The following is a 25748-nucleotide window of genomic DNA, read 5'->3' as shown; positions in this document are numbered from 1 at the left end:
AGAAATGCGTGCATTTTTACACGCGTTTGTACACTTGGGTTTGTTTGTACTGGCATCATGTGATCCTCCAGCAGAACGCCGTGCGTCCTTTTCGTTATTCCGGAGTAGAACAATTGAAAGGTATACTGTCACCTGTTCGAATTTTGCCACAGGTACCATGGGAAGAGGAAATCTAACCAATCACAGAGTTTAAGCGGGTGGCCGCTTTTTAAAAACAGCGCCCTCACATGGACATTTTCAATACCAAGGAACGCCTCTTTGACCATATATGGGCATATTTAGATTACAGGTGACTGTATACCTTTAATTGGGGTTGATTAGTTAGCGTCAGGATGTTCACAATAAAAAAAGCAAAATAAGCATCAATCGCATCCTCGATTCCTTAAAGGGACACAGTCGTCGGAATTACGCTCAAAGGTCGTATGGGACCCATACGACCCATGGCAACAATGTTTAAAGGCACAATGGTGATTGATGACAGTTAAAACATGTCCGTCATAATCTATCATCGTATAATTTAAATGTTGCAGCTATGGTGATGAGGTGAATTTTGATACCGTGCACAAAATCCATTGTTCGTAAATAAGAAACTCGCACAGGCGCAGTTCCGACGACTATATCCCTTTAAAATTCTACATCAGTGTCTTTGATAAAAATAATTTTCTTATCACAGTCGATTCTTAAATCACGCCCTACATTTTTTAGTTCCTGTATTACCTACTATTCCGAAAATGGTTCCTATTTATCCCCCTCCACCCCAACCCCCGCAACCAGAATCTTGAAATCTATTGTGAATTTTGTATTGTCTCTTTGTAAAGCTTTTAGAGAAGGCTAGTTACACGTAATCACGAATACGTCTGACAACAACACGTGAATTCGTACTAACGTTGGACATTTCGTTTAAGTTGTGAGTTCTCGATGATTTTGATGCTTTTTTGTCAGAAAAAATGCGAAATTCCTGTAATTTTTTACATGAGAACTTTGTTTCCTTACGTGACGAATGTTCTTAATTTTCATACCGTCTTCAATTTGACGACTCGTTTTTCTTCTATAGTGTTATTTCTAAAGTTTACAGAAATCTTTGTCGAGGAGTGTGATATACAGGGTAATAAGACTGCAACATTCAATTCATGTTGGAAAACGATAGGGAGTACTTCTTGTACTAGTGCAAGATCTTCAAAATATTCTCATATCAAAGATATTTGCTATTTTACAATGGCACTTTACGAGCTTGCTTGCCCGATCTCACAGAAAACGTTCAGAAAATCCCAAACATACCGTATTTCACATACAACGTGTAAGTGTTGTTTTATGTTGCGAGCATCTGTGCCACAAGTACGCGACGTCCGCTGGTTATCACGTGACAAAGACGTCACGCTTAGTGATAAGACGTAGTCAGACGTGTAACTAAACCTCTCTTATATTGTAACCTATTCGGAATATCCCTCGTGCATATTTGGCCGTGGATGACGACGTAGCTATCCATTTTCTACTATAGAGACGGCGAAACATCGGTCCATCCACTCGATGTCTCTTCCATTTCCCGCGGTCAGCGTAGCGGTGGCAGCCATTGCGATCATCTTGTACATAGTAAGTACTGCAACCGACTACTGGGTGGAACTGACATCGGCTCCCGACGGGAAAACTTTCATCGGTCTATGGCGGTTCTGTTCTACTTTAGCCGGCACAACCGCGTGTACGACGTCGCTGCCAGAAGAATACGCCAAATTTAAAGGTAAATGACACTGTCACCTTTAGTACAGGCTCTACGAACAGCAAAAAAGAAGGCAACAGGAGAGAAACAGGGAATCGATTTTGTTGAAGACCAAAATTAACGAAGTGGACTTTGCCCTTATCTGTTAGTTCGAAATAAATCAACCTCCACGGTCACCGTAATAAACTACAGAAATGAAGGCATTGTAAAACACATTTTATTATACGGGTAAAGCGAGAGGTACAAAGGTCTATCGCTCAGTAGCGTTTCAAAACTCGACAAGTTGCAAATTTGATTGGTATAAATGGGTATTCCGTGCAATAAAAAATTCGCCTTTTGCGGCAAGAAGCAAACTTTACAATGGCCTGAGTGTTCAATTCACGAAACTTGGGTTTCAAGAACAATAATTGATTGCCAAGATTCACATTGTTAATAGGAGAGATGAGTGGTACGTACTCAGGTCGAAGCTTGCGGCATACAGGGGACAAATACTAACAACACAGGTATGGCAAAGCGACAGGCAATTGTTCTAATAGTGCAATACTAATAAAATTAAAAAAAATGTAAAGTTGACACTACTTTTATAGGTTCTCTTTGTTTGTAATAATTCCATTTCTAGTGACAACATTGCCTATAATGGGTAAGTTTTCTCTTCGGATTCAAACTACTTTGTAAGAGTATAGGTCAATGTTTACACAATTATACGCCTTTATAGACCCTTTTCATAAGTCTAGCGCCCTCCTGTGGCCACTGTGAATTTGAAGTAAAACCGAGGCCACTGGGAAAAACACTCCAGCCCCTGCCCAGAGGGGTATATCGCATAGCTCGATTTCATAAAAGGTGTGCATTGTGTTAGATTAATGAAAATAGTATGCCAACATTCGGAATTACATTACTAACATTACATGTCTGCGGTATCTATACCAAATATGTCCCGTGCAATCTGCTGACAGAAAATAAATGAATTTATCGTTTGGCATTTTTCTATATTACAGATATTATCCCATCGCGATGATTAAGTTTGTGTGAGCTGTACGGTCGCGAGTATGTACGTGAGAGTGTGTCATAAGTCATACTGCGTGAGGAGTGGTCGTCGCCACATAAAAATTATACGAACTTTCCTTGTTCATTGAAACACTTATTTTAATCTTTATGGGTTTAGCTAAGAAGTTTTGACCTCGAGCCTAATTTTAACACATCTTTTTATAAAGTTTATTAGGAATTATTTATTATATATCTATAGCTTATCACTTTATTTCACACTAAACAAGACAGCAGAAAATTCGTTTTAATTAATTCCTTTACCTTTTGCAGACGGCATCTGGATCGCCCGTGGATGTATGCTGTCAGCTATTTTAATCGCTAGCATAACATGGATACTAACACTGTTAGCCTTGTATGAGAAGCGTAGCGGACATCCACGCCTCTCTTTCTGTAAAACCATCAACAGATTCCACTGGAAAGTCAACGGAATGGCCTTCTTTGCCACAGGTATATATACGTATCACTGTTTAATAGGAATTACATGTTTATTTTTTCTTTCGCTGGATTTGTCCTACGGCCAGCTCTTAATTTTCACTATGGGGATCGCAATTGGGATAATTTGGATGAGTGTGTCATGCTATGATACACTTAAATGTACCGATATATTATGCCTGAGAGAGAGAGATTGAGAGAGAGAGAGAGAGAGAGAGAGAGAGAGAGAGAGAGAGAGAGAGAGAGAGAGGCAGAAAGACAGACAGGCAGAGGGGGCACGTATAGGCAGACAGACACAGATAAACACAATAAAAAAACACAATATAGAGAGATAGACAGGCAAGCAGTCGGGGTCTGGGACAGATACAGGCAGATAAACAGACAAACAAAGTGATAGACAAACAAACATAAAAACAAAGACACAGACAAACACACTGACAAATAGAGGTAGACTAAGCAAGTCAAAAAAGAAGAGATACCTAACCCACTCACAACTTTATTTTTCTCATGCAGTTTTACTGGTGTTTGCAGGAACGACCGTTATCCGCGCCAAATTCGATGGATATGTTTTCGGATACTCAATCATTCTTGCTTGGATTTCCATTGGTATTGGTATCATTTCCGGGTCTATGCTTACCTTCTGCTTCCCAACCATAACCGATGCAAACAGCCCAGGGTCTACGTAGTTGCTATACTTGAATGCAGCAGTTGCGAAAAGAAGATGGACAAGTCTTTAAATGTGTCACTGTGTTACTTCGAAAAAAACAGAGACTTTCTATAGCTTTGAATGTACTTCATTTACCCCGCATTTTTGATATTTTGCTTCGTTTGTGTATCCGTAATTTCCTGTACCCGAGTTTAAACTCATTAATGCTTCCATATAGTGTGTGAAGTCAGAAACAGTAAAGTTGTTCTTGATTCCTTGTCATGGCAACAGTAACAATGATCCATGGATTAGATGAGGCACAGGCTGCAATTTTTATATTCACCATCAAAGGTAGAGCAAAATTAATATACAGTCAGTGTGTATATGGAGCCGTACGAAAACTCTGTAAAACTGATTTGTGACAGATTAAATGTAAATTAAGAAAAGTAGAAGATACTTCGCATTTTTTTTTATATTTATTCTTAAGAACGTCTTGTACTTTGGTAGAGAACTATTCAACATTCTTTACATTTCACTGTTTGGCGATGTAATTACGTAATCCTAAATGTTCGTTTATGCTTGTGTTTAAATGGTAAATTAGTTTCATTTGTATTTGAAGTGGAAACAGTCCTTTTGTAATTGACACATAAAAGGACCATAATTGTTTTGCTCGTTCAATATGGTCTCGGTCATGTTATTCACTGACTTGTATGCTCTACACCAAGAAAGGAAAAAAATGTTGCGATGTTATACTGTCGCTGCTGTTTAAATAGACTGTTCTTTTTGAATTACCTGAAGAGCGTATTTTGCTGTAAATTCCTGACATCTGTTCATGCCGAGTACAGCCAGGGCTATCATCAGGTATTTGTGCTTACTCCTATTTATGTCAGGAAGAGATATTTTTTATGAAATAAACAGTCGGCAACAAAAATGTCTACATATATGCGAGCAAGATGACCACCACAGAGTGGTAACGATAATGTTTTTGTATGAGGTATTGACGACTCCTATTACCATATGTTTTCATTGTCGCAGCTTTGTAATGTTTTTAATTACGAGTCCACGTGCAATGAGGTCTTCTCCTACGTACACCACGATTTTTAGACCTATTTAGCTCAAAATATGGCAATTATAGAGTTAGTTTATGGCACAACGAACGACCAAGCATGGAGCAAAAACCCGAAAATTACCACAACTGAAAACATAATACAGAGTCCTTTTCAGACTTGCGCACAGTTATATTCTAGATGACAGTGTAAGTATCTTCTGAAGTTTGCCTTAAACAGAGTGTAACATTTTTGGACCTCAGGAAGTCAAAGGCATTGGCCTCAGGACAAGGTTCATCTTGCTATAGTTTAATTTATTTCAATACGTTTGACTATGATATATTGCCAATAAAGATTTATACTACCAACCTTTCTTTGCAGCTTTGGTGTCTTTGTCTTATGTTAGCACTGGTTTTGTAACGATTTCTTTTTCTCCTTCGCCGTGCAACGTATTTGTCATTTGACAATCTTGAGCGAAGTTTTGTCACTGTGTTGCGTCCTATTATCTTTACTAGTTTGATTGCCTAATTCGCCAAAGCAAGCAAGGTAGTAATTTAGTGTAACTGAAAGTTATACCTTGCTGGTGCGTTCGTTGTTCACTTTGTGAAAGTTAATCCGGTGATAATCTGGTGACAGCGTCCATAGATTAGTAATTTACCCTTGCTTACTTTGGCAAATTAGGCACTCAAACTCATCAGATAATAGACTAAATTACTACCTTTGCTTGCTTTGGTGAATTAGGCAATCAAACTAGTAACAAGGATAAATACGAAAAAAGAATTCGTTACAAAACCAGTGCTAACATAAGACAAAGACATCAAAGCTGTAAAGAAAGGTTGGTGATATAAATCTTTATTGGTAATATATATCATAGTCAAACGTATTAAAATAAATTAAACCATATAGCAAGAAGATTTTTGTCTTGAGACCAAGACACTACTACCCCACCGCTACCCTGGGACGGACTTCGTGCATTCCTATGGTAGACTTATGACATATGTTTACGACCCATATCGGCATCCCGAATCGATAGATGACTTCGATAGCGGATTTTGTTTTAAATAAGAAAATTTCTGATTCCTTGTATTCAGCGCACTTATACAAAAATTTACTACGTATGAATTTCTGTCTTCACTAATTGATAGTCCTACAAATTATTACCACTATTGCAGATTCGGAACTCTAGTCGCCATCACTTTGACCACTGGCGCGAAAGAAGTAGACCAGCGTAGTCGCGGCAGTAACACCAAGAGGAATGGAGATCCACCCAAGGATGATGGAATAGCCGAATGAATGACAGACACAATTACTGTGAGCGTACTCTTTGTTCGTTTCGGCTGCATACACGGTCGTTCCAATCAGGACCAGCAACGCTACAAAAATATCACAAAATATTAAAATACCATATAAACGGCTCTCCCTCTCTCTCTCTCTCTCTCTCTCTCTCTCTCTCTCTCTCTCTCTCTCTCTCGCTCTCTCTCCCCCCCTCTCTCTCTCTCTCGCTCTCTCTCTCTCTCTCTCTCTCTCTCTCTCTCTCAGCATAGTTTAACAAGTGCTGCATTAAATATTCATATAAATATATAAATCATTCATATAAATATTCATATTAAACATCACATATTCTTCGTGTACCAACGCAGTCAGACATTGCACTGCTATTGTTATATATTTTGTTTCTGTTAGCGATTGCATTTGCTCATTTTACAAATATATATTAACGAAGACAAAGATATATTGCGCACCTGTTGCACCGAAGATTAATCCTTGATCGTCCAGAAGCGTGGTGTCAAACATTTAAGGAAAGCGTTACTGGTCTTCGCAGTGACTTTTACAACCAGTGCTACCATTACAAGTATCCATGATATCCCTGCAACGATGACTGCAGTCAACATAAGACCACGGGCAGCTCTAGCGTAACCTGCATCGAGAAAAATCAGAAAATATTAGACAAAAGTACATCACAGCTACAGCAGAACTATGTACACAGATTGAAAAGCAGTATGGTAATGGGACACGTGTTAGGCAGAACTACAACCTTTATCAGCTGAGAATAACCCGATCTCAATGCTGTGACCTTTCTTACACGTGACGTCAAAATCGGGTCATAGACTTTAGTTAATTTATACACTCCCTATTATATATATATATATATATATATATATATATATATATATATATATATATATATATATATATATATATATATATATATATATATATATATATATATATATATATATATATGTTTAAGCTGGTGACTTGTGCGCGAGACCCTTTGAATCCAGTAGTGGATCCTTAGGCTGAAAGGTTAGGTGATGAGTTTAGCTGTCCTACTCACCATCCACGCACAACAGAATGAACAGTTGCGCTACTAAGGGACAGGACCGCCCACATTGAGCCAACTGGTCTATTAGCTCAGCTGGTAGAGCATCCGAAATGCATTCGGGGATATGGGTTCGAGTCCCGCATGGGTCACTTTTCATACGTCAATGTATTTCATATATTATATAGATAGATAGATATAGAATTCTCCCAATACCCTTTCCTATCAAGAATTTGCGCAGTTTTCAAGTCTACAATGACAAAGTGGTCTGGTGATCCAATGTTGATATGTTGTGTTGGTGATCAGGAAATCTAGATTTTTTAGAGATCTCTCCTTTCCACCGATAAGAAATTGCGTGCAGGGCCCCGATTGGCCTAAACCTGACACGGAATCATGTAAATAAGACTATTGATGTCTTTCTTGGCAGTTTTGTCCTTAGGTACAACTAGTAACTATCGTAGTGTTTGAGTAGGTTTGAAACAAACCATTACGCCGTTAAGAGTTGAATGTCCGAGTTTTGGATACGGTCTCAAAGAAAGCGAGCGACCTTTTTTCTTTACCTTCAGTTGTGAATTTAATTTCGGGGTCAAAAGTATCCAGATGGTCAGTTAACTCCTCGGCACGACACTCCATAAATCTCAAAATAAATACAGATTAGTATTGGAATTTCACGTCTAATCTCCCTTTTAACAGCACAACTCTTTCATCGCACAGAGTCGGGTTATTACAGATGACACTGATTGTGTAGATTGAAGACAAGCAACACATCACGCAGGCTCTCGAGAAATATGGGGCTCCATCATGAACGTTCAATCGGCTCAGTCAACCGAAAGAGACATTTCAGAAACACGCAAAGACTTTGTTCGCAAAGGAAATATAAGACAGATAGTTCGGCCGTACATAAAATGTATTTCTGAGGCCCTGAAAAGGACATTCAACTCCTACTGCATCATCACGGTTTGTTTCCATGCCTATGTTAACTTTATGGAGGCAAGTAATACTTTATAAAACTAGGCCAGTGCAGAGTATATTTACTCTATAATGAGCTTTAAAATGAACCTCCACAAGTGGTAGGCAAACGTGCGAATATCTCTCTTAGACATTTCTTAAAGCCTATGGAACCTACATGTATGTGGAAAACTAATTCGGCTTCATGTGCCGCAAATGTCCTACGTTGTTCCAAAATATAATTTGGATTTAAAGAAACAACTAATATTCTACATTAGATTTTTATTGCTGCCAAATGTTTAATCCCCCCGCAAATATATTGAACTCTCTTGAACGAAATGTTTTCTTTATTAAAGTCAACATTGTTGAGATGAGGGTATTAGTCTCATAAAACAAACTGTGCGTCCCGCTTTTTCGATTCAACTCCATCGGCCTTAGACTAAGAAGTACATCTGACTATGGTCTAATAAATCAACACTGAGTGTTTTGCCTTCGGTGATTTTTTGGCCTTCACTCATACTCCGGCCGAAGGCCAAAAATATCCGAAGGCAAAAAAAAGTCCTTCTAGAATTGACTAGACTGGTCTGACTAGGGTGTTAAATCTGAGTGTCCGCATCGAAACTGTCTTGTCGATTGGCGTTCTTCTCCTGTATGGTTTTACTTATAAAACGTTGAAAATCTATGTTCGGAGCTGATGTCCAATTGCAGTATTTTAAAGCTTCAGATTCGGAAATATAAGAAATGGAACGTATCAGTCCATGTTAATTTAACACGATAGGAACTAATTTTGGAAAATTGGATCTTTATATTTTTCAAATTTCTCAAAGTGTAAGGTGTCCTAAAGCTGAATGTTTTAATGTTGTAATATTACAAATTACTCATAAAAAGAAGTGTGAAACTTTAAGAAGAAAAGCACATTTGCTGATTAAACAGACATTACTTCACTATCCAATTATCCCAAATTAGCTTCAATCGTGTTATACAGTGCCTTTGGATGACAACGAAGCAGTTAAATTCTTGTCACATTTTGATTCCCGAGTTATATAAAACTAGTTGCTAAGCGGATCGAATCACCAGTTTGAACGGTTACCGCTTATCAATGCATGTCAAGGGGTATGATTAATTTGCATTTTTTATTTATGTTAAGTTGAACTTTCCAAGTATTTTCATGTTTTCTTTCGTGTCATGACAAGTGTTGAGGTGTGCTTTGATGCATTGTAAACATGGCTCATTCGTTTTACAACATCTGCAATAACTAATAGATACACGGCATACCGGTCTTATCACTTTATCCTATATCAATATGCACTGACACGGGCATACCAATCTATCCTAGGTATGAGGACACCAAACTTTGATGAATGAAGCGAGTTTTCATGGAACCATTTTCGCGACGGATTAGTCCCTTTCAAATAAAGTGACTTCTCATGGCAGAAATGGCTTTGCAAGATGCCGTTCTTGCCCACTACCCCGTCCACGGTGAGCCCCCAACTTGATCGTTGCTGCCCTCCACAAGGTGTGACAGGCTGGACAGCAAAATATGCGGGTCTATCTAGTCCTTTCGTGTCATAGATACTTATTCGGCCCAAATAATGTAATGAAACATCTCAGTAATCCACATTAATCTTGGTCGACTCAGGTGTATGCGCAACTATCACGGAACTCTCCAGATGCAATAGATGTGAAGTTTAAACAACATCTGTAAATCAAGATCTCCTACTTCAGTTCTTTGAATTCTCGTAAACGCTGCGTGCCTGGCCAGAAATGTTTACAGAAGAACTTAAATATCTTGATAATGTTCTTCATTACGCTTCGTGTGATAGGTCACCTCAATTTATTTAAAGACAATAAAACATGTATTTCATGTCCTATCTTGAAGGTAATAAAAATCAGTGACACACCGATTTGGTACAGCTGGTGAATGGACGCTAATAAAATAATGCAGGTATTTCTCGGGTGAACTGGACGAGCTGGACCATGTTCCGAGAGGCACTTTTGTACGAAGCTTGCTGAACCTAATAGCGAGCGAACCAAAAGCGAAATCACACACGCCGTGACGGGTACTTCCTACTCGAATATTTCTATAATTATAATTTGGTTGTTTTTTTTCTATGTTACATATATGTCGCCATCACCTCAAGGAACATCAGAGCAATATTTCATGTCACAATTTTTTACCAAATAATAATTTTGCCACATATTATTTGAACTTAGGTAGAATGCGCCTCGGAAGCAGATATTTTGATTCTTAAACTTTTAAAATATATTCCTTGTCAACCACGGGGCTCATTTTAAAGGTCAAGTCATAGCCTCATGTTTGTAAAAAATACAAGTAGAGTAAAAATCACTACTTACTGTAATATTGCGTGAGTTCCCGAACAGATTACGCTTCGAGGTATCAATCGCTCAGTCTCCTTTCTATTCAGCAATTCGATGGTATCTGGCCATCGTGAACAACATTTTTCGAATACTTATTTGGTAGTGCTGTCGAACTCTTTAAATTTTGAAGTAAGTGAGCCTTACACGCGGTAGACCAGGAAAGCATCTTGGAAAGGTTTGGAGTATGAAAATCTGTCCCCGAGGCGCTTTATACCTTAATATCGAGGTTTCGTGTCTGGCCTTCCCTTGAAGTTATCCAAAATCCCCGGGAACTACTAACCTGTGACATTAGAACCGTGCAGGTATTCACAGGTTCTTGCTCCGCCAGAGCTGTGGCAACTATCCCACAAGCCGTAGTAAGTCCGCGTGCCTGAATCCGACACCACCACCCAATAGTTGGTCGCTGTGCTCACGATGTAAAAGATGACTGTTACAGCTCCCAGTACAACGCTTGAGAGGCGTCCGACAGTAGACATTGTTGATGATGGGACTGTTTTATGCAGATTTCAGTATGTATTTTGGGAAGAAATGATACGCAACGCAGCAAGCTACAGAAACGCGAGCCGTTTGAAGATCAGTCCACAGGAGATGCCGGTGGATTCCAAAAAAAAGACGCTATACGAAGAAATTTATGAGGTATATTTGGGCGGGTTCAAGCATAAACCATTATTGAGAACGGGTACGTAACGTCGTTTTCCGGACATAAGAGCAAAGTGTGATCTGTTACGTCTGAGTTATGCAATTTTTTGGATAGTGTATTTCAATCCATGACCATTGATTGATATAGCGACAAGAATACTGAGGGAAAATGCACACTTTGTCAATTTTCCTGTAATGCCATTGGATCAGTCTCGTCGGATATGTGCGACTGTAAATAATTAACTGTCGGATCACCATCTTTCACAACCAGAACAAGCCTCAGATATAATAGGGCACGTCAGTGCGTGTACCCTGCACCCTCCCCTTAGGGTCAATGCGATAATATTGCTATTCTTAATAACTATATTTACGGTGACACGGTTTCATTGAGGAGCCGTGATTTTTAAACAAACGCTATACACGTATATTGGCTAAACTTTGTCCAGCAATAAATAAAGACACTTTGGTAACATAAAAGTTTTCTCGAGTTTAAGAGCGAGTGGAATTAACGTGTTAATGTTGTAAATATATAAACGTCGCAAAACCAGCTAAAACGTAGTGAAAGATAGAATGGTTAAAACAAAAACACACCACATAGTAAATGAAAAACCGCTGTGTTACTAGACGACTTGTCTAATAAAATGATCGGGCACGACTGTTGACAATTCCGGCAGGCTATATTTATAAGATTGGTGAATTATACTTATTTCGTACAAAAATGGGTTTGTAACAGCTGAGCGATAGTCACAGATAGCGGAGAGCGAGGAGAACAGCAAGAGAGATCAAAGAACACATTAGAAAGTCAAAGCAAATTTCGTAATTATGGGTATCGAGTTTCCCTGAGAGTGCGTTACCAAATATGGGTAAAACACTTTGTGGTAGTGTTTAATGCGCCGCACCAAAACACAGCATGTTTTGCTTAAAAATCACTTTTTTTGCAAATATTTATTCAATTTTAATTAATTTGTTAACCCAAGATTAAAATATTCGTTGGGTTCACCTTGTAGCTTGTAGAGAATTCTAAAGTTACGTGATAAAGAGGTGTTAATTTATGCAAATGTATGCAAATTACCCGATTTTCTGGCTTCTTTTCCCTCCAAATTTCAAAATTTCCAAAGAATTTAACTTCACTCTTGCTGGGTCAAATTTTCTGAAATTTTCACATTATGTTCTTTAACTGCTAAATAACAGAATGACTATTTTGTCTGGCAATAAAGTTATTACATTTTGAATAAGAGGCATTTTAATTTTGCTTATCATTATTTAATCAATTTTTTTGAGTGTCAATGCTTAAACCCTTGCCATTTTAGAATGAGGATAAATAATGGCAAACAAAATTGTCGGTTTTTTTTCTACATATACTCTTCTTTCAAGTGACATATTGCATTTTAGAAAATACCATCAAGTTTGATTTAAATTAATTTTTATCATTAATACCTAATTTGAGGTTTTTTACCACACCCACTTCATCCTTTGACTAAATTACTGCCACCATAAACGTTAGAGTCTCTGCTTTTTAAAAATATATATTGTGAGGGGGTTCCTTGTCATCTTTGATGAGAAATATTGCTTTGAAAAAACTGTGTTGGCAACATGCAGCTCCACCTTAATTAGGAATCAATTCTGTTGGCTGTTTGCGGTCTTAAAGTTGTTCCCGCCTCGAAGATGAAAGACATAAACTTTTGTTCCAACTAACGTCAAGCAAATTTTCAAAAATGCCCAATAGGGAAACCCCTGCAAATTCTGACACTTGAGAAATAAATATGCCAATAATTACTGATAATTAAATTCAGAATGGCCGCCATCCCTGTGTTATCTCTATGGGGACAAAAATAAACAGGAAAAAAAGTTATTACTCCATAAGCTTAAAAAAGTGGTTGGTCAAAAGAACATTGTAACAGTGTGAGTGTCAGAATATCTGTCCCCGTGGCGCATTCTGCCTTAATGTTTCTAAAAGTTCCTGTTCTTGTTTGAGCTTGTGATACACTAGAGCCATGGTTAACATAATAACTAGCTGGCACGCAGCATTAGTAACATAATTGCTAGCGGTTACGGATCATTATTTTTTTAAAACTTACGAGTATTTCTGATCTAATCAAGGTGCGGTATCACTCTCTCAGTGTTCAGTTTGACCGAACCATGGCTTACTCGCTAAATACATACTGACCTTCTTTACACCCCGCAAACATTGTGCTGGATGGACTCTTTGCCGCATACTCTCATAACTCTGTGAAGGGGCATGGACTTCATTCTATCCCTGCTGGACAAGTACGCGTCGTCATTCAACGCCATCGATTGAACGCGATACACATGTTTGTTTGCAGTAAAGAGCACACCACTGTTTACTGAGGACCCTTTTATTGTTCCCTGAAAATATACTGCCCAGATTTGTATAATAGTTTTGATATCACGCGAGCAGATAAAAAAGCGACCTTTCATTGATACTAGGGGGTTGTCAGGCGTGTTCAGGTAGGAGACCGACATTTGTTAAGACCTCAAAGATGACCCTGATCTCAATCTCGTCCCGAATTTTAAGTTGAACTTGATTTTCATGCTAATGAAATGTTTATCATTGTATTATACAGCTTTGACAATAACAGTGAATTTTATGACGTCTTACTCTCAGATCATTACTGATAGTGTATCCGATTATCCAGCATTGTGTCTCAGATGTTTTCTGCATTTACAAATTCACTAGCATCGCGAAAACTATAAAATAACAGCAATAATGTACCTCCTCCCGGTCCATTATAAACTCAAACCCAGATATGAACTGAATATGCTCACGTGTTTTAGAACAGGTTCATCAATAGTACGCTTCACAATACAATAAGATGTTATCACTATATGTAGCAGGTTTTTTCAACTTCGCACAGTACTCTCAGAGTTTAATCACTAATTACAAAACTTTATTTAATATGCAAATGAGCTGTTAATTAACTTGACACTGCTCAATGCTTTATGGGACAATTAGATATCCATCAGATCAACATTTGTAGCACGTTTATTTAATTTAATGCTGTAATTTTAGAGTAATGTCACTAATTACAAAGTTCATTAAATATGCAAATAAACCCTAAATTAACTTGACACTGTTCAATGATTCATAGCACAATTAAATATTTATCAAATTAATATCTGTAGCACGTTTCACAAAAGTTTGGTGCCGAAATTTCAGAGTTATATATCTAATTACAAAGTTTATTAAATATGCAAATGAACCCTTAATTAACTTTACACTACTTAATGCTTTACAACACAGTTAGATATCTGTCGTATCAGTATGTGCAGCAGTTTTCATCACATTTTATGCAGTTATTTCGGAGTTATATGACTAATTATAAGACTTCATAAAATATGTAAATGAGCTAATTATTAACTTGACACTGCTCAATGCTTCTCAGTACAATTGGATATTTATCAGATCAACATCTGTAGCAAGTTTCATGAAATTTAACTCTGTAATTTTGGAGTAATATCACTAATTACAAAGTTCATTAAATATGCAAATGAACCCTTAATTAACTTCACACAACTAAATGCTCTACACCACAATTAGATATCTGTCGGATCAGTCTCTGCAGCAGATTTCATCACATTTGGTGCAGTTATTTTGGAGTTATATCACTAATTACAAAACTTCATAAAATATGCAAATTACCAATTTGTTAACTTGACGCTGCCAAATGCTTCTCAGTACAATTAGATATTTATCAAATCGATATCTGTACCTAATTTCACTGACTTGGGTGCCGTAATTTCAAAGTTATATAAATAATTACAAAGTTCATTAAATATGCAAATGAACCCTTAATTTATTTCACACTACTAAATGCTTTACACTACAGTTAGATATCAGTCGGAATAGTATCTGCAGCTGATTTCATCACATTTGGTGAAGTTATAACGGAGTTATATGACTAATTACAGACGTTCATAAAATATGCAAATGAGCTATTTATCAACTTGACACTTCCTAATGCTTCTAAGTATAATTAGATATATATCAGATCAATATTTGCTGCAAGTATCGTCAAGTTTAACGCAGGAAATTCAGAGTTATCTCACTAATAACAAAAGTTCATTAAATATGCAAATGAGAAGATAATTGACATGACACTCACAGTATCATCATAATGTTCTTAGATTGTCATCTGTGAAAAGTTTCATGAAATTTTGTGCAGTATTTCTTGATATATGTCTACACTGTCATTACCGTCTCCATAGGGAAACCATTGTATGGAAAAAAACGATATTGCATAACTTCATTAATATGCAAGCCACACTAACCAAAATTAATCAGTTCTTGCAAGTAGCATATGGTACCTGTGTACCAAATCTGACTTGAATCCGTTCAGGCGTTGTTGAGTTATCGTGTAAACAGACAGACAGACAGACACAGACACACACACACACTAACACACACACACACACGGACAGACAGACAGACATCGCTATGACAATAGCCCACGTGTTAACACGTGAGCTAAAAACGTTGCCCTCCATAATGTACCCGGCTTCGCCACGTAAATTATGTATGTCGTGCAAAGTTTGCTTTCGTCCATTATGGACTGTGAAGGCGGGGGGGGGGGGGGTTGTTAAATTATTGCTTGAATATCTTGGTATGAAGTTGTAGAACATTGGTACGCCCTAACGTATCTGTTGTTCAGTCATTAGCTCACGTGTTCACACGCTTGAGCGTATGTCACAGCGATGTCTGTCTGCCTGTGCTCCCGATACTCTCAAAAGCGGCTCATCAGATCAGAATCAAATCTGAATTGGCTCGACCAAAGTTGACCAAACTTGCATTAAAGATAATGTGATACTACATTATTGAAAGTCATTAGACATTTTCACTTCAACCAATTCCTAATTTCAAACGCTTATTGACTGGTATCATAAGCTGGTAGATAAATGCGAGATCTCTCTTCGACAAATGTTTGCTTATGGCATCAGCGACATAGGGCCTTGGTTGGTGACCACAACCTATTTGACAGATTGATATATGGCGGGTGCAACATGTGGGGCTGGATGCGCTTACTATTTTCGAAACACCTGACATTACTCTCGGTCTGTTGGCCAAAGGTCCATATATTTTTTCTTTCTTTAATTTGACTTTGTTGTGTGTACTGGTGCTTCACTGTATGTTCTCAGTTTTGTGTCTATGTTTATAACTATTGACTATCTATTTCGAAATTTGATCTAGTGATTGGATTATGGATGGGTATGATTGTGATTACACTGATATATTTTCTTAAAATTATTGGAGCGTGTTAAAAGTCTAAAACTTTGCCTTACAATTTAAAGGCGACGCATACTATATTAACTGTTAATGTTGTACATATCAGATACCCAACAAGTTTATAAGTAACCACTCTTCACACACACATCTCACTTGCAGAAACATAAAACGTGCTGATTAAGCGACACTGCCAAACGACCAGATTTTTATTCCATATTTAATGAGCGTCATAGTAAAATTACATTGTCAAACTACATTACATTTACTAAAACAGTTGTTTTAACATAACAATAATAATACGTTTAATATTAGACAAGGAAAGATTTATGACAGTGAACCATGCTTTGTATTACCCTAATAGAAGAGGTGTTTCATTCGACTTCCACTTATATTTAAGAAACCGACTGGTTTCGGATAGACTACATGTCTGAGGTGAAATCCTTCTGTTATAAAACGTTTAGACACACACTGAAGCTATGATCTGTCGAAAGATGTCTGATTCAGTATTTCAAGTGGAAGACAAACTTTGCTAATAGGCAACAACACTAAATACGCAGCTATGATTTCACATTGTTACACTCGCCTGTATTTTTTGTATCCCGTCTCATTTTTTTGTTTTTAATGAAAACGCTAAGCATTAGCTGTAATCCCATTCAGAATCGCAATTTTCTCATAATAAATCTGATTAATATATGATAATTTTATTCCGATGTCTATATCCTATTGTTTTTATTCTATGATGAACATTGTACAGGTCGTAAGGGACAGGCAATAACTTTAATCCAGAGTGCGTAATATAATAAGTGTCGTGGCGAGTGAAAAATTTCAGTTGTATCGTGTTTATCTTTTTTATTCTGAATCGTTTTAATTTTTACCAAAGAAATTCTGGAAATTCAGAATATTAATGATTATTATCAAAGTACAAACATTTGATGATGATGAATGTTAATGCCTTAGTAAAATTCTGCACAGGTTACATACCACAAACATCCATTGATTCTAGCAGCAACTAAAAAAACTAGTAAAGGTATGTATAGGGAAGCTTGTAGCCACAGGGGCATGCAAGAATATTCCCATGATGGCAAATGCTTCAAATACATTGACTCTAAAAAGGAGGTCTGTAGTGATTAAAAATCAAGATATCACAATATGTAGACAAACATCGTACGGGAAGGTTCCAGTATATTGTTAGACAAAGTCATTATGCGATTGGCTATGACAGTGAGACCAAATATGCCACATAAATTTATGATATAATGTTAATGACCCTTATCAGCATCTGTATATTGATATATGTAACAAAAGTTTGCTCTCATCGAGGCAAAAAAGAAAGACGTCGATAGAGGATTGTTTTATATACCAAAACTCAGACGTTTTCTGTTAAGCGCATTTACACAAACTTTATTACAGTTCAAAACTTAATCATAATGATTAGTTTATTCGCTAATGACAGTCCTGCTAAAGGAGCCTTCATTATTTAAGGACTGAGTGGTCGGAGGAATGTGTGGGGTCATCCAAAAATCTACCAGGGGTTTGTTCAAAATGTGGAGAGAAAGATGGGGGTTACTCAGTTTTTGGTGCAAAATGAATTGAAACACCTGTACCATTCAACTCAAATTTTCTCAAATTTTCAAAATTTTCAATTCAATGTGAGAGGGGGCACACCCACTCGCGCACTCTCTCCCTCAACCGTCATGACATAACTGATGATAATCTAGAAGTGTACGCCAGAATATTAAAGGTCATGACTATTGCTGTAGGCCCTAATTTTGTAAATTTTATTTACAAGTTCATGTGTTGATATTTTCTAAGGGGAGGGCGGTTCAGTAAAAGTTTCTGTATTAGAGAGGGGTACTCAAATTCATCCAGGTTGTCAGAGGGGTTGCTCGAAATTTTAGAGTTTCCGATGAAATTCCTCCGGACCCCTCCCCAGGCCGTAAATAATACAGGCTCTCTAATTACTTGTATTATATCAATGTGGTAGATTCGTAGCTCTAGTCATCATCACCCATAGCGCGAAAGAAGTAGGTCAACATAGTCGCTGCAATGATACCAAGAGGAATGGAAATCCAGCCTATGATGATTGAATAACCGAATGAATGATCGGTACCACTTTTGCAGTACTCCTTGTTTGTTTCGGCGGCATACACACTTGTTCCGATTAAGACCAGTAACACTACAATAAATTCATAAAAAAAGATTAAAATCATATAAACGGGTCTCTCTCTCTCTCTCTCTCTCTCTCTCTCTCTCTCTCTCTCTCTCTCTCTCTCTCTCTCTCTCTGAAAACGTGGATTTACAAGCGATACATTGCACTTTCGTGTATTTGTGATGACACCTGCTAACCGATTTGCGGGATATAACGAGAGACGTTCCAACACTTGGCGCTTGATGTGCGCACTACGCAATGAGATGTATACATTCCGCTACATTGGAAGAATCGATTTTATAATTTTAAATGATTATATATTTTGATTGAACTTGCTCTTTTTGCAAGTACAGTAACGGAAAAGACAAAATAGACGATTCGGAAGCAGAGAGAGAGAGAGAGAGAGAGAGAGAGAGAGAGAGAGAGAGAGAGAGAGAGAATAATGGTAAAACTAAAAAGCGTATATTGCGCACCTGTTGCACCGAAGATCAATCCGTTGATTATCCAGAAGCGGGTTGTCAAACATTTCAGGAAAGCGTTATCGGTCTGTTCAGTGACTTTGCCAATAAGTGCTACCAAAACAAGTATCCATGATATCCCGGCGAAGATGACCGCAGTCAACATAAGACCACGGGCAGCTCTGACGTGGCCTACAGAGAGAGATGGCAGGTGATTTTAGACAATACTTCGTTATAGATTAAACAGCTACGCAAGAACTATGTACACAGTTTTTAGAAAGTCATAGTCAGGTGGCTTAGCAATAAAATTGTTACACGAATGACATATTGCCAAATTTGCCTCAGAGGTTGGATATAGGTGTAGATCAATGACGTCATAAATTCCGAACCGCCGCCATTACATTACTAAAAATATTAAAATGCGGTTAATTCAGGCAGTCTTTTCATATTTCTTTGAATAAACTGACACAAACATCCTAAATTAGAAATATAACTTGGTGACTCTTACATCATTAGTATGGTCAAATATTTAATATCCCTTAATAAATTGAACTGTTTTGAAGTACAAGCTTCCTTTCTGAAAGTCTACGGGGGATGGTGGGTTCGGTCTCAGAGAAAATTTATGCGACCTGCTTTTTCAATACACCTGAATCAGATTTGGACTATGGAATTCATCTTAGCAGGCTGTTAAATCTGACTGTCCACATCGAAACTATTTGTCGATCGGCGTTCTTCTACTATATAACGTACAATGCAAACAAAGCATTAACATTCTGTGTTCGGATTGTAATCTTCTAAATTCCCTTAAAATTTTATTCTTTTTAAATGTCAGATTCGAAAATCCAAAATAATGTCAGATTCGAAAATCCAAAATTTGGCATGTATCGGTTCATTTTCTGTTGACTTATACCATGCTATTTGATAACAACGGAGAAATTAAACTCTTGTCGCATTTTGATTCTCAGAGGTACATGAAATCAGTTGCTAAGCATGTCGAACGGACAGCCTGCATGGTAACCTCTTGACGGTGTATCTCTAAGGGTAAGCGTTATTCGCATTTTCGTTTAATAGAACTTTCCAAGTATTTTCATGTTGTGTCATGTCATGTGTTGAGTTTTATTGTATATGTATCTCCTTCATTTTGCAACGCCTGCAATAACTCAAATATACATGACATGCCGTTCTTTCAGTTTAATAGCATATCAAGATGCATTGAGGTATATTATACATTTCGGTATGAAGCCACAAAATGTTTGAGAATGAAACATGTTTTTCATGGCACCATTTTCGCGCCCAATTGATCCCTTTGAAAAGGGTGGCTTATCAGGGCAGAAATGACTGTACTGTGCTACTGTGGTCCTCTTCAACCTGGATAGTTGCTGCCTTTCATATTGCGTTACAGTTTGGCAGGTAAAATATGTAGATTTGGTCCTTTTTGTCACCAAACTAATTTGGCGTAAATAATGTAGTGCGAGATCTCAGTGATCCACATTTATCCAGCTTGACTAAGATGTTTGCGCAACCGCCATAAAACTGTCAAGTTACAACATCTGTAGATCAATATATTCTACTTACATCGCATTAACTTCTTTGAATTCTCGGTGACGTGTTTCACAACTTTAGCGCGACAAAAATTCAAAGACAACGCAAACCCACGTATACGTAACTTATAATATGACTAATATTTTCTCCAGCAAAATTTCAATCTTTGATTAGTGCTCTTCACTGTCTCACAGGGAGGCATTATGGGCCAGTGGCTAGAGTAGTGAACGCACTATCACATGATGGTGAGTTCGAGCCTTGGCATGGCTATGGTGTTGTGTCCTTGAGCAAGGCATTTTATTCCTCATTGCTCCTCCCCACCCAGGAGTGATGGGTAACTTGTGTTTAGCTCTGCTGCGCTTATTGGCTGCACATGTGAGCTGTTGTTTGCTCCCCAGGGAGTTGAGTGGTATCATATTAGGTCCAGTGACCAGGGGTGATAATAATTGTAAAGCGCCTTACATGTACTTGTAGATATGCGCGCTATTTAAGAACCCAATAGTATTATTATACATGTTAAAGTATTTTTCGTACATATTTTTTTCTTCATCTTTTTAGGAATAAAAAAAGTCACATTTCAATGTCTCAGCCGTCATGATCGCAAATTAGAATAAAGTAATGCTCGCTATTGTTGACATTGAATATTGTAAGTCCACGATTATCTGTCTGGGAACTTAATGAATAAAGTGACATTTATATCTTCACGTGGCGAATATTTGCCAGGTATAGTAATATTTCACAAAGCGATGATCGACAGCGAACGCTGATCTCGACGCAATTTTGGTGACTACATGCGTTAAGATATTAACTATACAAAGGCACCCACTTCTGTAAAGTTCAAAGCACGAAGAATATAGTGTTAACTCTAGTAATACAGAAACGATAATATTAATATTGTGATAGCAATCAATAGAAAGTAACATTTGGTAGGGCGGCTGTTTCACACTGGCCGCTATATTTGTTAGTAAGTGTCGCCTAGCAACAGCCTGCTAACTAGGTCGAGGTCATAGCATAGTCATATCCTCATGTCCATGAAAAATACTATTATGGTAAAAGTTCAAATTTACTGCTATATTACGTGAGTTCCCAAACTGATGAAGATGATGATTTAATGTGCTGCAAAACACTCTTATCAATTACACAGTCTCCTTTCTATTGAGCAATTTGATAGTAACAGACGGCTTCTCCGTTGCGAAGTAAAGTTTTCAACTACTTATTGCTGGTGTCAAACTCTTTCAGTTTTGGCGTAGAGTTATTGCTTTTGAATAAATTATAAGTCGAATTTAGATAAATGTGAAGTTATGTAAACAAGCTGCAGGACAATATTAAAATGGGTAATTTAACAACGCGTGCTCATATTTACATTCATTATCAAAACCACTGCATGAAGTATCTATCATTTTTACTTTTTTCCGTTTAAAAGTTTCGCTAAAAAAGTTAACTGTTAAATAATTTTAAATTTGATTAACACGGGGGTTGGAATAAACAGACTTTTCAAAATCCACAATGATATACAAAAGTATAGTTATTCGTTTAGGTGGTAAGCGCCTCGAAATTGAAAGACTAGAACTTTTCCAAAAACGTCCTCCAAAGGATCTTTAACCCATTTCCATTCGGAATCAAGAATAACAATCAAGAGTCACCGTATAAAATTTGGTAATACAGATTTGAACAATTATCCAATATTTCCGAACACGTGAAGTTCAAAATTGCAGTCGTATCTGTGCTTACTGTATTGAAAATAAAATTGTCGGTCTTCACAAAAATAAGAAAGAATACAAAAACATTATTGGAGCTTCAAAATGAGCCCCCAAATGTGGTGGTAGACCAGAAAAGCATTGTTGAAGTTTGAGAATCTGAACATTTATCCCCGAGGCACATTGTACCCTTTTTATACAGAAGTTCGGTGTCTGGCGTTGAACTTGTCCCATAGTGGGAACTATACTAACCTGGGACATCAGAACCGTGCAGGTATTCACAGGTTCTTGCTCCACCAGATCTGTTGCAACTCTCCCATAAGCCGTAGTAGGTCTCCGTGCCTGAATCCGACTCCGACATCACCCAGTTGTTGGTCGCCGTGCTCACGATGTAAAAGATGACTGTTACAGCTGCCAATACAACACTTGAGACAGGTCCGACGAGAGACATGATTGTTGATAATGATACTGTTTTGCAGATTTATGTATATCTTTGAGAGGGAATGATACGCAACGCAGCAAGCTACAGAACGCCAAACCGTTTGAAGATCTGTCCAAAATGAACTTGAGATGTCGGAGGGTCCCAAGAAAAAAGACGCTCATGCGAAAGGAATTATGGGATGTATTTTGGGCGGGTTCAAGCGTAAACCATTATTGAGAACAGGTGTGAAACATAGTTTTTCGGACATAGCAGCCAGCGAGTAAGCTTAGTTAGGACGGAGATAACACTGGTATTGAGCAGGTATTTCAATCAATGACCATTGATTGACAAAGCGACAGGAAAACTTAGGGAATAATGCAAAATTTGCAAATTTTCAAATACCGACGATCTATCACTCTCGTCGAATATGTGCGACTGTATGTAGCCCACTGTCGGATGATCTTTCACAGCATGAATACGCCTATACACCGGATAAAATGCGGCACGTCAGCGCGTGTACCACCTCCCCGAACAGCCAATGCATTTATATTGCTATTCATAATAAATGGGTGTTACGGTGAGACGGCTTCACTACAAGCCATGGCTTTTATACAACTGCTACACATGTCCAAAGTCTATGCGTTATCAATCAACGCAGTGAAAGATATAAGTAAAATATACATGAAAATTGCCAAGCCACCAGAAGCCTGATTTATGGACATGGTTGAGGACGACTGATGGGCAAATCCTGGAGGTGAAATTTAAGAATTTCAACTTAAACTAAGTGGATTATACTTATTTGGTACAGAAAATGTGATTGTAACGGCTGAGCCGTTACCACTGTCAAGGTAGACTCGCAAGGACAAATACGACAAAAATCAAAGAATACCAAAGAGCACCACGACAACCTTCGTGGTGTTGTTGCTTACATGCATGGGTACCGACTTTCCCAAAGAGTGCATCACCGTGGCCAAACCCCCTGCTTTTCTTCTTACTTCGGATTGAGTGTAAACTAGAATTCACTAGCAGCGATGGTGTCAGCACTGAGCTGGTTTTTTGGTCTCAACGTTTCTAAACGTTACCCGTCTGGAACGGTTTCACCTTTCAGATACACTGGAGCAATGCTAATGGTAACCATTACAAAGAACGCAAATCTCTCTGCTATTTAAAAACCGACGAAGATTGCTGGTGAGGTCCAGGCGTGCCATCAATATTCTCGCAGGTTTGTTCACTTTAATTGAACCATGGATTAAGCAACTAGATACAGAATTGACCTATTCTACACCCAGCAAATGATTGTACTGGACGGACTTGTTGCCGCCAACTTCAGTAATTCTGCGTAGGGAGGACTTCATTGTCCCTTGGACGACTAGACGTCACTCAAAGATGTATCATACGCGATACAATTTTGCAATCTGCGTCACAATAGCAACAGTAAAGAGTACGTCAATGTTTGCCAGGGACTTTTTTACTGTTCCCCAGAAAATATATAACCCAATTTTGTAGCAGCAGTTTCGATACCAAGCGATCAGATAAAAAGCGACCTTTGATTTGTGTTCGCGTTTGTCAGTCCTAGTCGTAGTCAGGTCTAAGTCTGGTGTTTAAGGCGTGTCAGGGACGCCAATGGACTGAGCGTACACATACGTAGACGCCTATTTGTAAAATCAACCACTGTACTTACTTTTTACATTGATTTATTCATTTAAATATGTTCATTTTAGGCAAGCGAAAAAAAAAGTATATTGTTCTTCTGATTTTTTGACCGAACTTTGGAAGCGGCGAGAGAATGTGTTTATTCATTTCTTTATTTTTACGAACCATGTTTCGTCGATACTGATGACTCGTAGTCAGAGACTTTACAAACTGTCTTGAATAATGGCGTCATGATAAATCAGCCAGTGTCGAAAGAACATTTTTTACCATTTTCATATGCGCCAAGAAGGAAACAGAAAAAACAATTTGCCAAAAATGCCCAAAAGTTGCGATAGGGAAGTAAATTATTTGCCGCAATTTCAAAACATAGTAGAATATAAACAATGGCGAAAGTAGAAGCAGCGATTCAGAGAATCTTTCTGGCCTAGTTTTTTGTCTTGCTTTGTTTTTGTTGTTGTTTTGTTTTTTAACAATGGAGTCGGTACATAGCGACATGATACTACTCACACTACTAGATGCTTCCTTTTGTTGTACCTTAATTTAAATGTTCGTATATCAGAAAATCGCTTAAAGCATGTCTCTTTCCTCTCTGGCCCAATGTGATTTTAAGGGAGGCATATAGTCAGTAGTACTCAGATAATAGAACTGTCATGATGGGTTCTATGCCTACTGCGCAAAAAGCAAGCAAGGGTAAATTGCTGATAAAAAGGGAAACACATTATATGCATAAGACACCCACTTCTTAAGGTTAAGAGCATGAATAATACAAAACCATAGGTATAGACACATTAATTTTGTCATAGAAATCGACTGAAAACCATATTTTAGCAGGTCAGCTGTTTCACAGCACATTTGTTAGTGATTGTCGCTTAGCAACAGCCCAGGTCGAGGTTATTGCGACTCGCAAGTCATAGCGTCATTAGAACGAAAAAATCGGTATTGATAGTATAAAGGTTATTTTACTTCATTTCATACGTTCAGAGAGTGATTATGCAGTATAGGTGCATGCAATGAGAACAACGATCGGTTGTCCATGATGTATGTGTACTCGGTTTCATTTAGCAAATGCGATTTAGGAGATGGAAAAAAAAATGTTGACTGTTGTTAATCACAAGCGACTTTAGAACAAATTTTTACAGGTCATTCAGGTCTGAGTACGACCTACTCAATTTGTATTAAGCGATTAATCAGGGCTACGATTTTAAGTGGCGCCGACTAATATTAATGTTGCATGGCAACGAAGCTACCAGTGCGAAGAGCTTCGAGATACATTGCATATTTGCTTTACTTGTGGGCAATAGAGAAAAGATAAAGAATAAATTGCAAAAACAGTATGAAGACTTTGTGAGAGAAACCACAATGACCAATGAAAACACAATGACCTAAAATAATACACGTACTGAACAGAGCGGCGA

The 25748-nt window shown here is 37.8% G+C and overlaps 2 protein-coding genes across 2 annotated transcripts; one reads left to right on the top strand and one right to left on the bottom strand.

The window, feature by feature from the left end:
• Nucleotides 1–1381: 1381 nt before the first annotated feature.
• Nucleotides 1382–5219, top strand: LOC139125850 (uncharacterized). The gene is made up of 3 exons (XM_070691946.1): nucleotides 1382–1735; nucleotides 3029–3205; nucleotides 3704–5219. Exons 1-3 carry the CDS (start codon nucleotides 1528–1530, stop codon nucleotides 3874–3876), a joined length of 558 nt encoding a protein of 185 aa, XP_070548047.1. The 5' UTR covers nucleotides 1382–1527; the 3' UTR covers nucleotides 3877–5219.
• Nucleotides 5220–18407: 13188 nt separating this feature from the next.
• Nucleotides 18408–22710, bottom strand: LOC139125977 (epithelial membrane protein 1-like). The gene is made up of 3 exons (XM_070692051.1): nucleotides 22512–22710; nucleotides 19036–19212; nucleotides 18408–18589 (listed from the first exon to the last, which is right to left on the bottom strand). Exons 1-3 carry the CDS (start codon nucleotides 22708–22710, stop codon nucleotides 18408–18410), a joined length of 558 nt encoding a protein of 185 aa, XP_070548152.1.
• Nucleotides 22711–25748: the final 3038 nt, after the last annotated feature.

The sequence above is a fragment of the Ptychodera flava genome, assembly GCF_041260155.1.
Source record: "Ptychodera flava strain L36383 chromosome 3 unlocalized genomic scaffold, AS_Pfla_20210202 Scaffold_26__1_contigs__length_13983176_pilon, whole genome shotgun sequence".
In the NCBI taxonomy this organism is placed as follows: domain Eukaryota; kingdom Metazoa; phylum Hemichordata; class Enteropneusta; family Ptychoderidae; genus Ptychodera; species Ptychodera flava.
The sequence above is the reverse complement of the archived record's forward strand: the minus strand, read 5'-3'. Positions and strand labels throughout refer to the sequence as shown.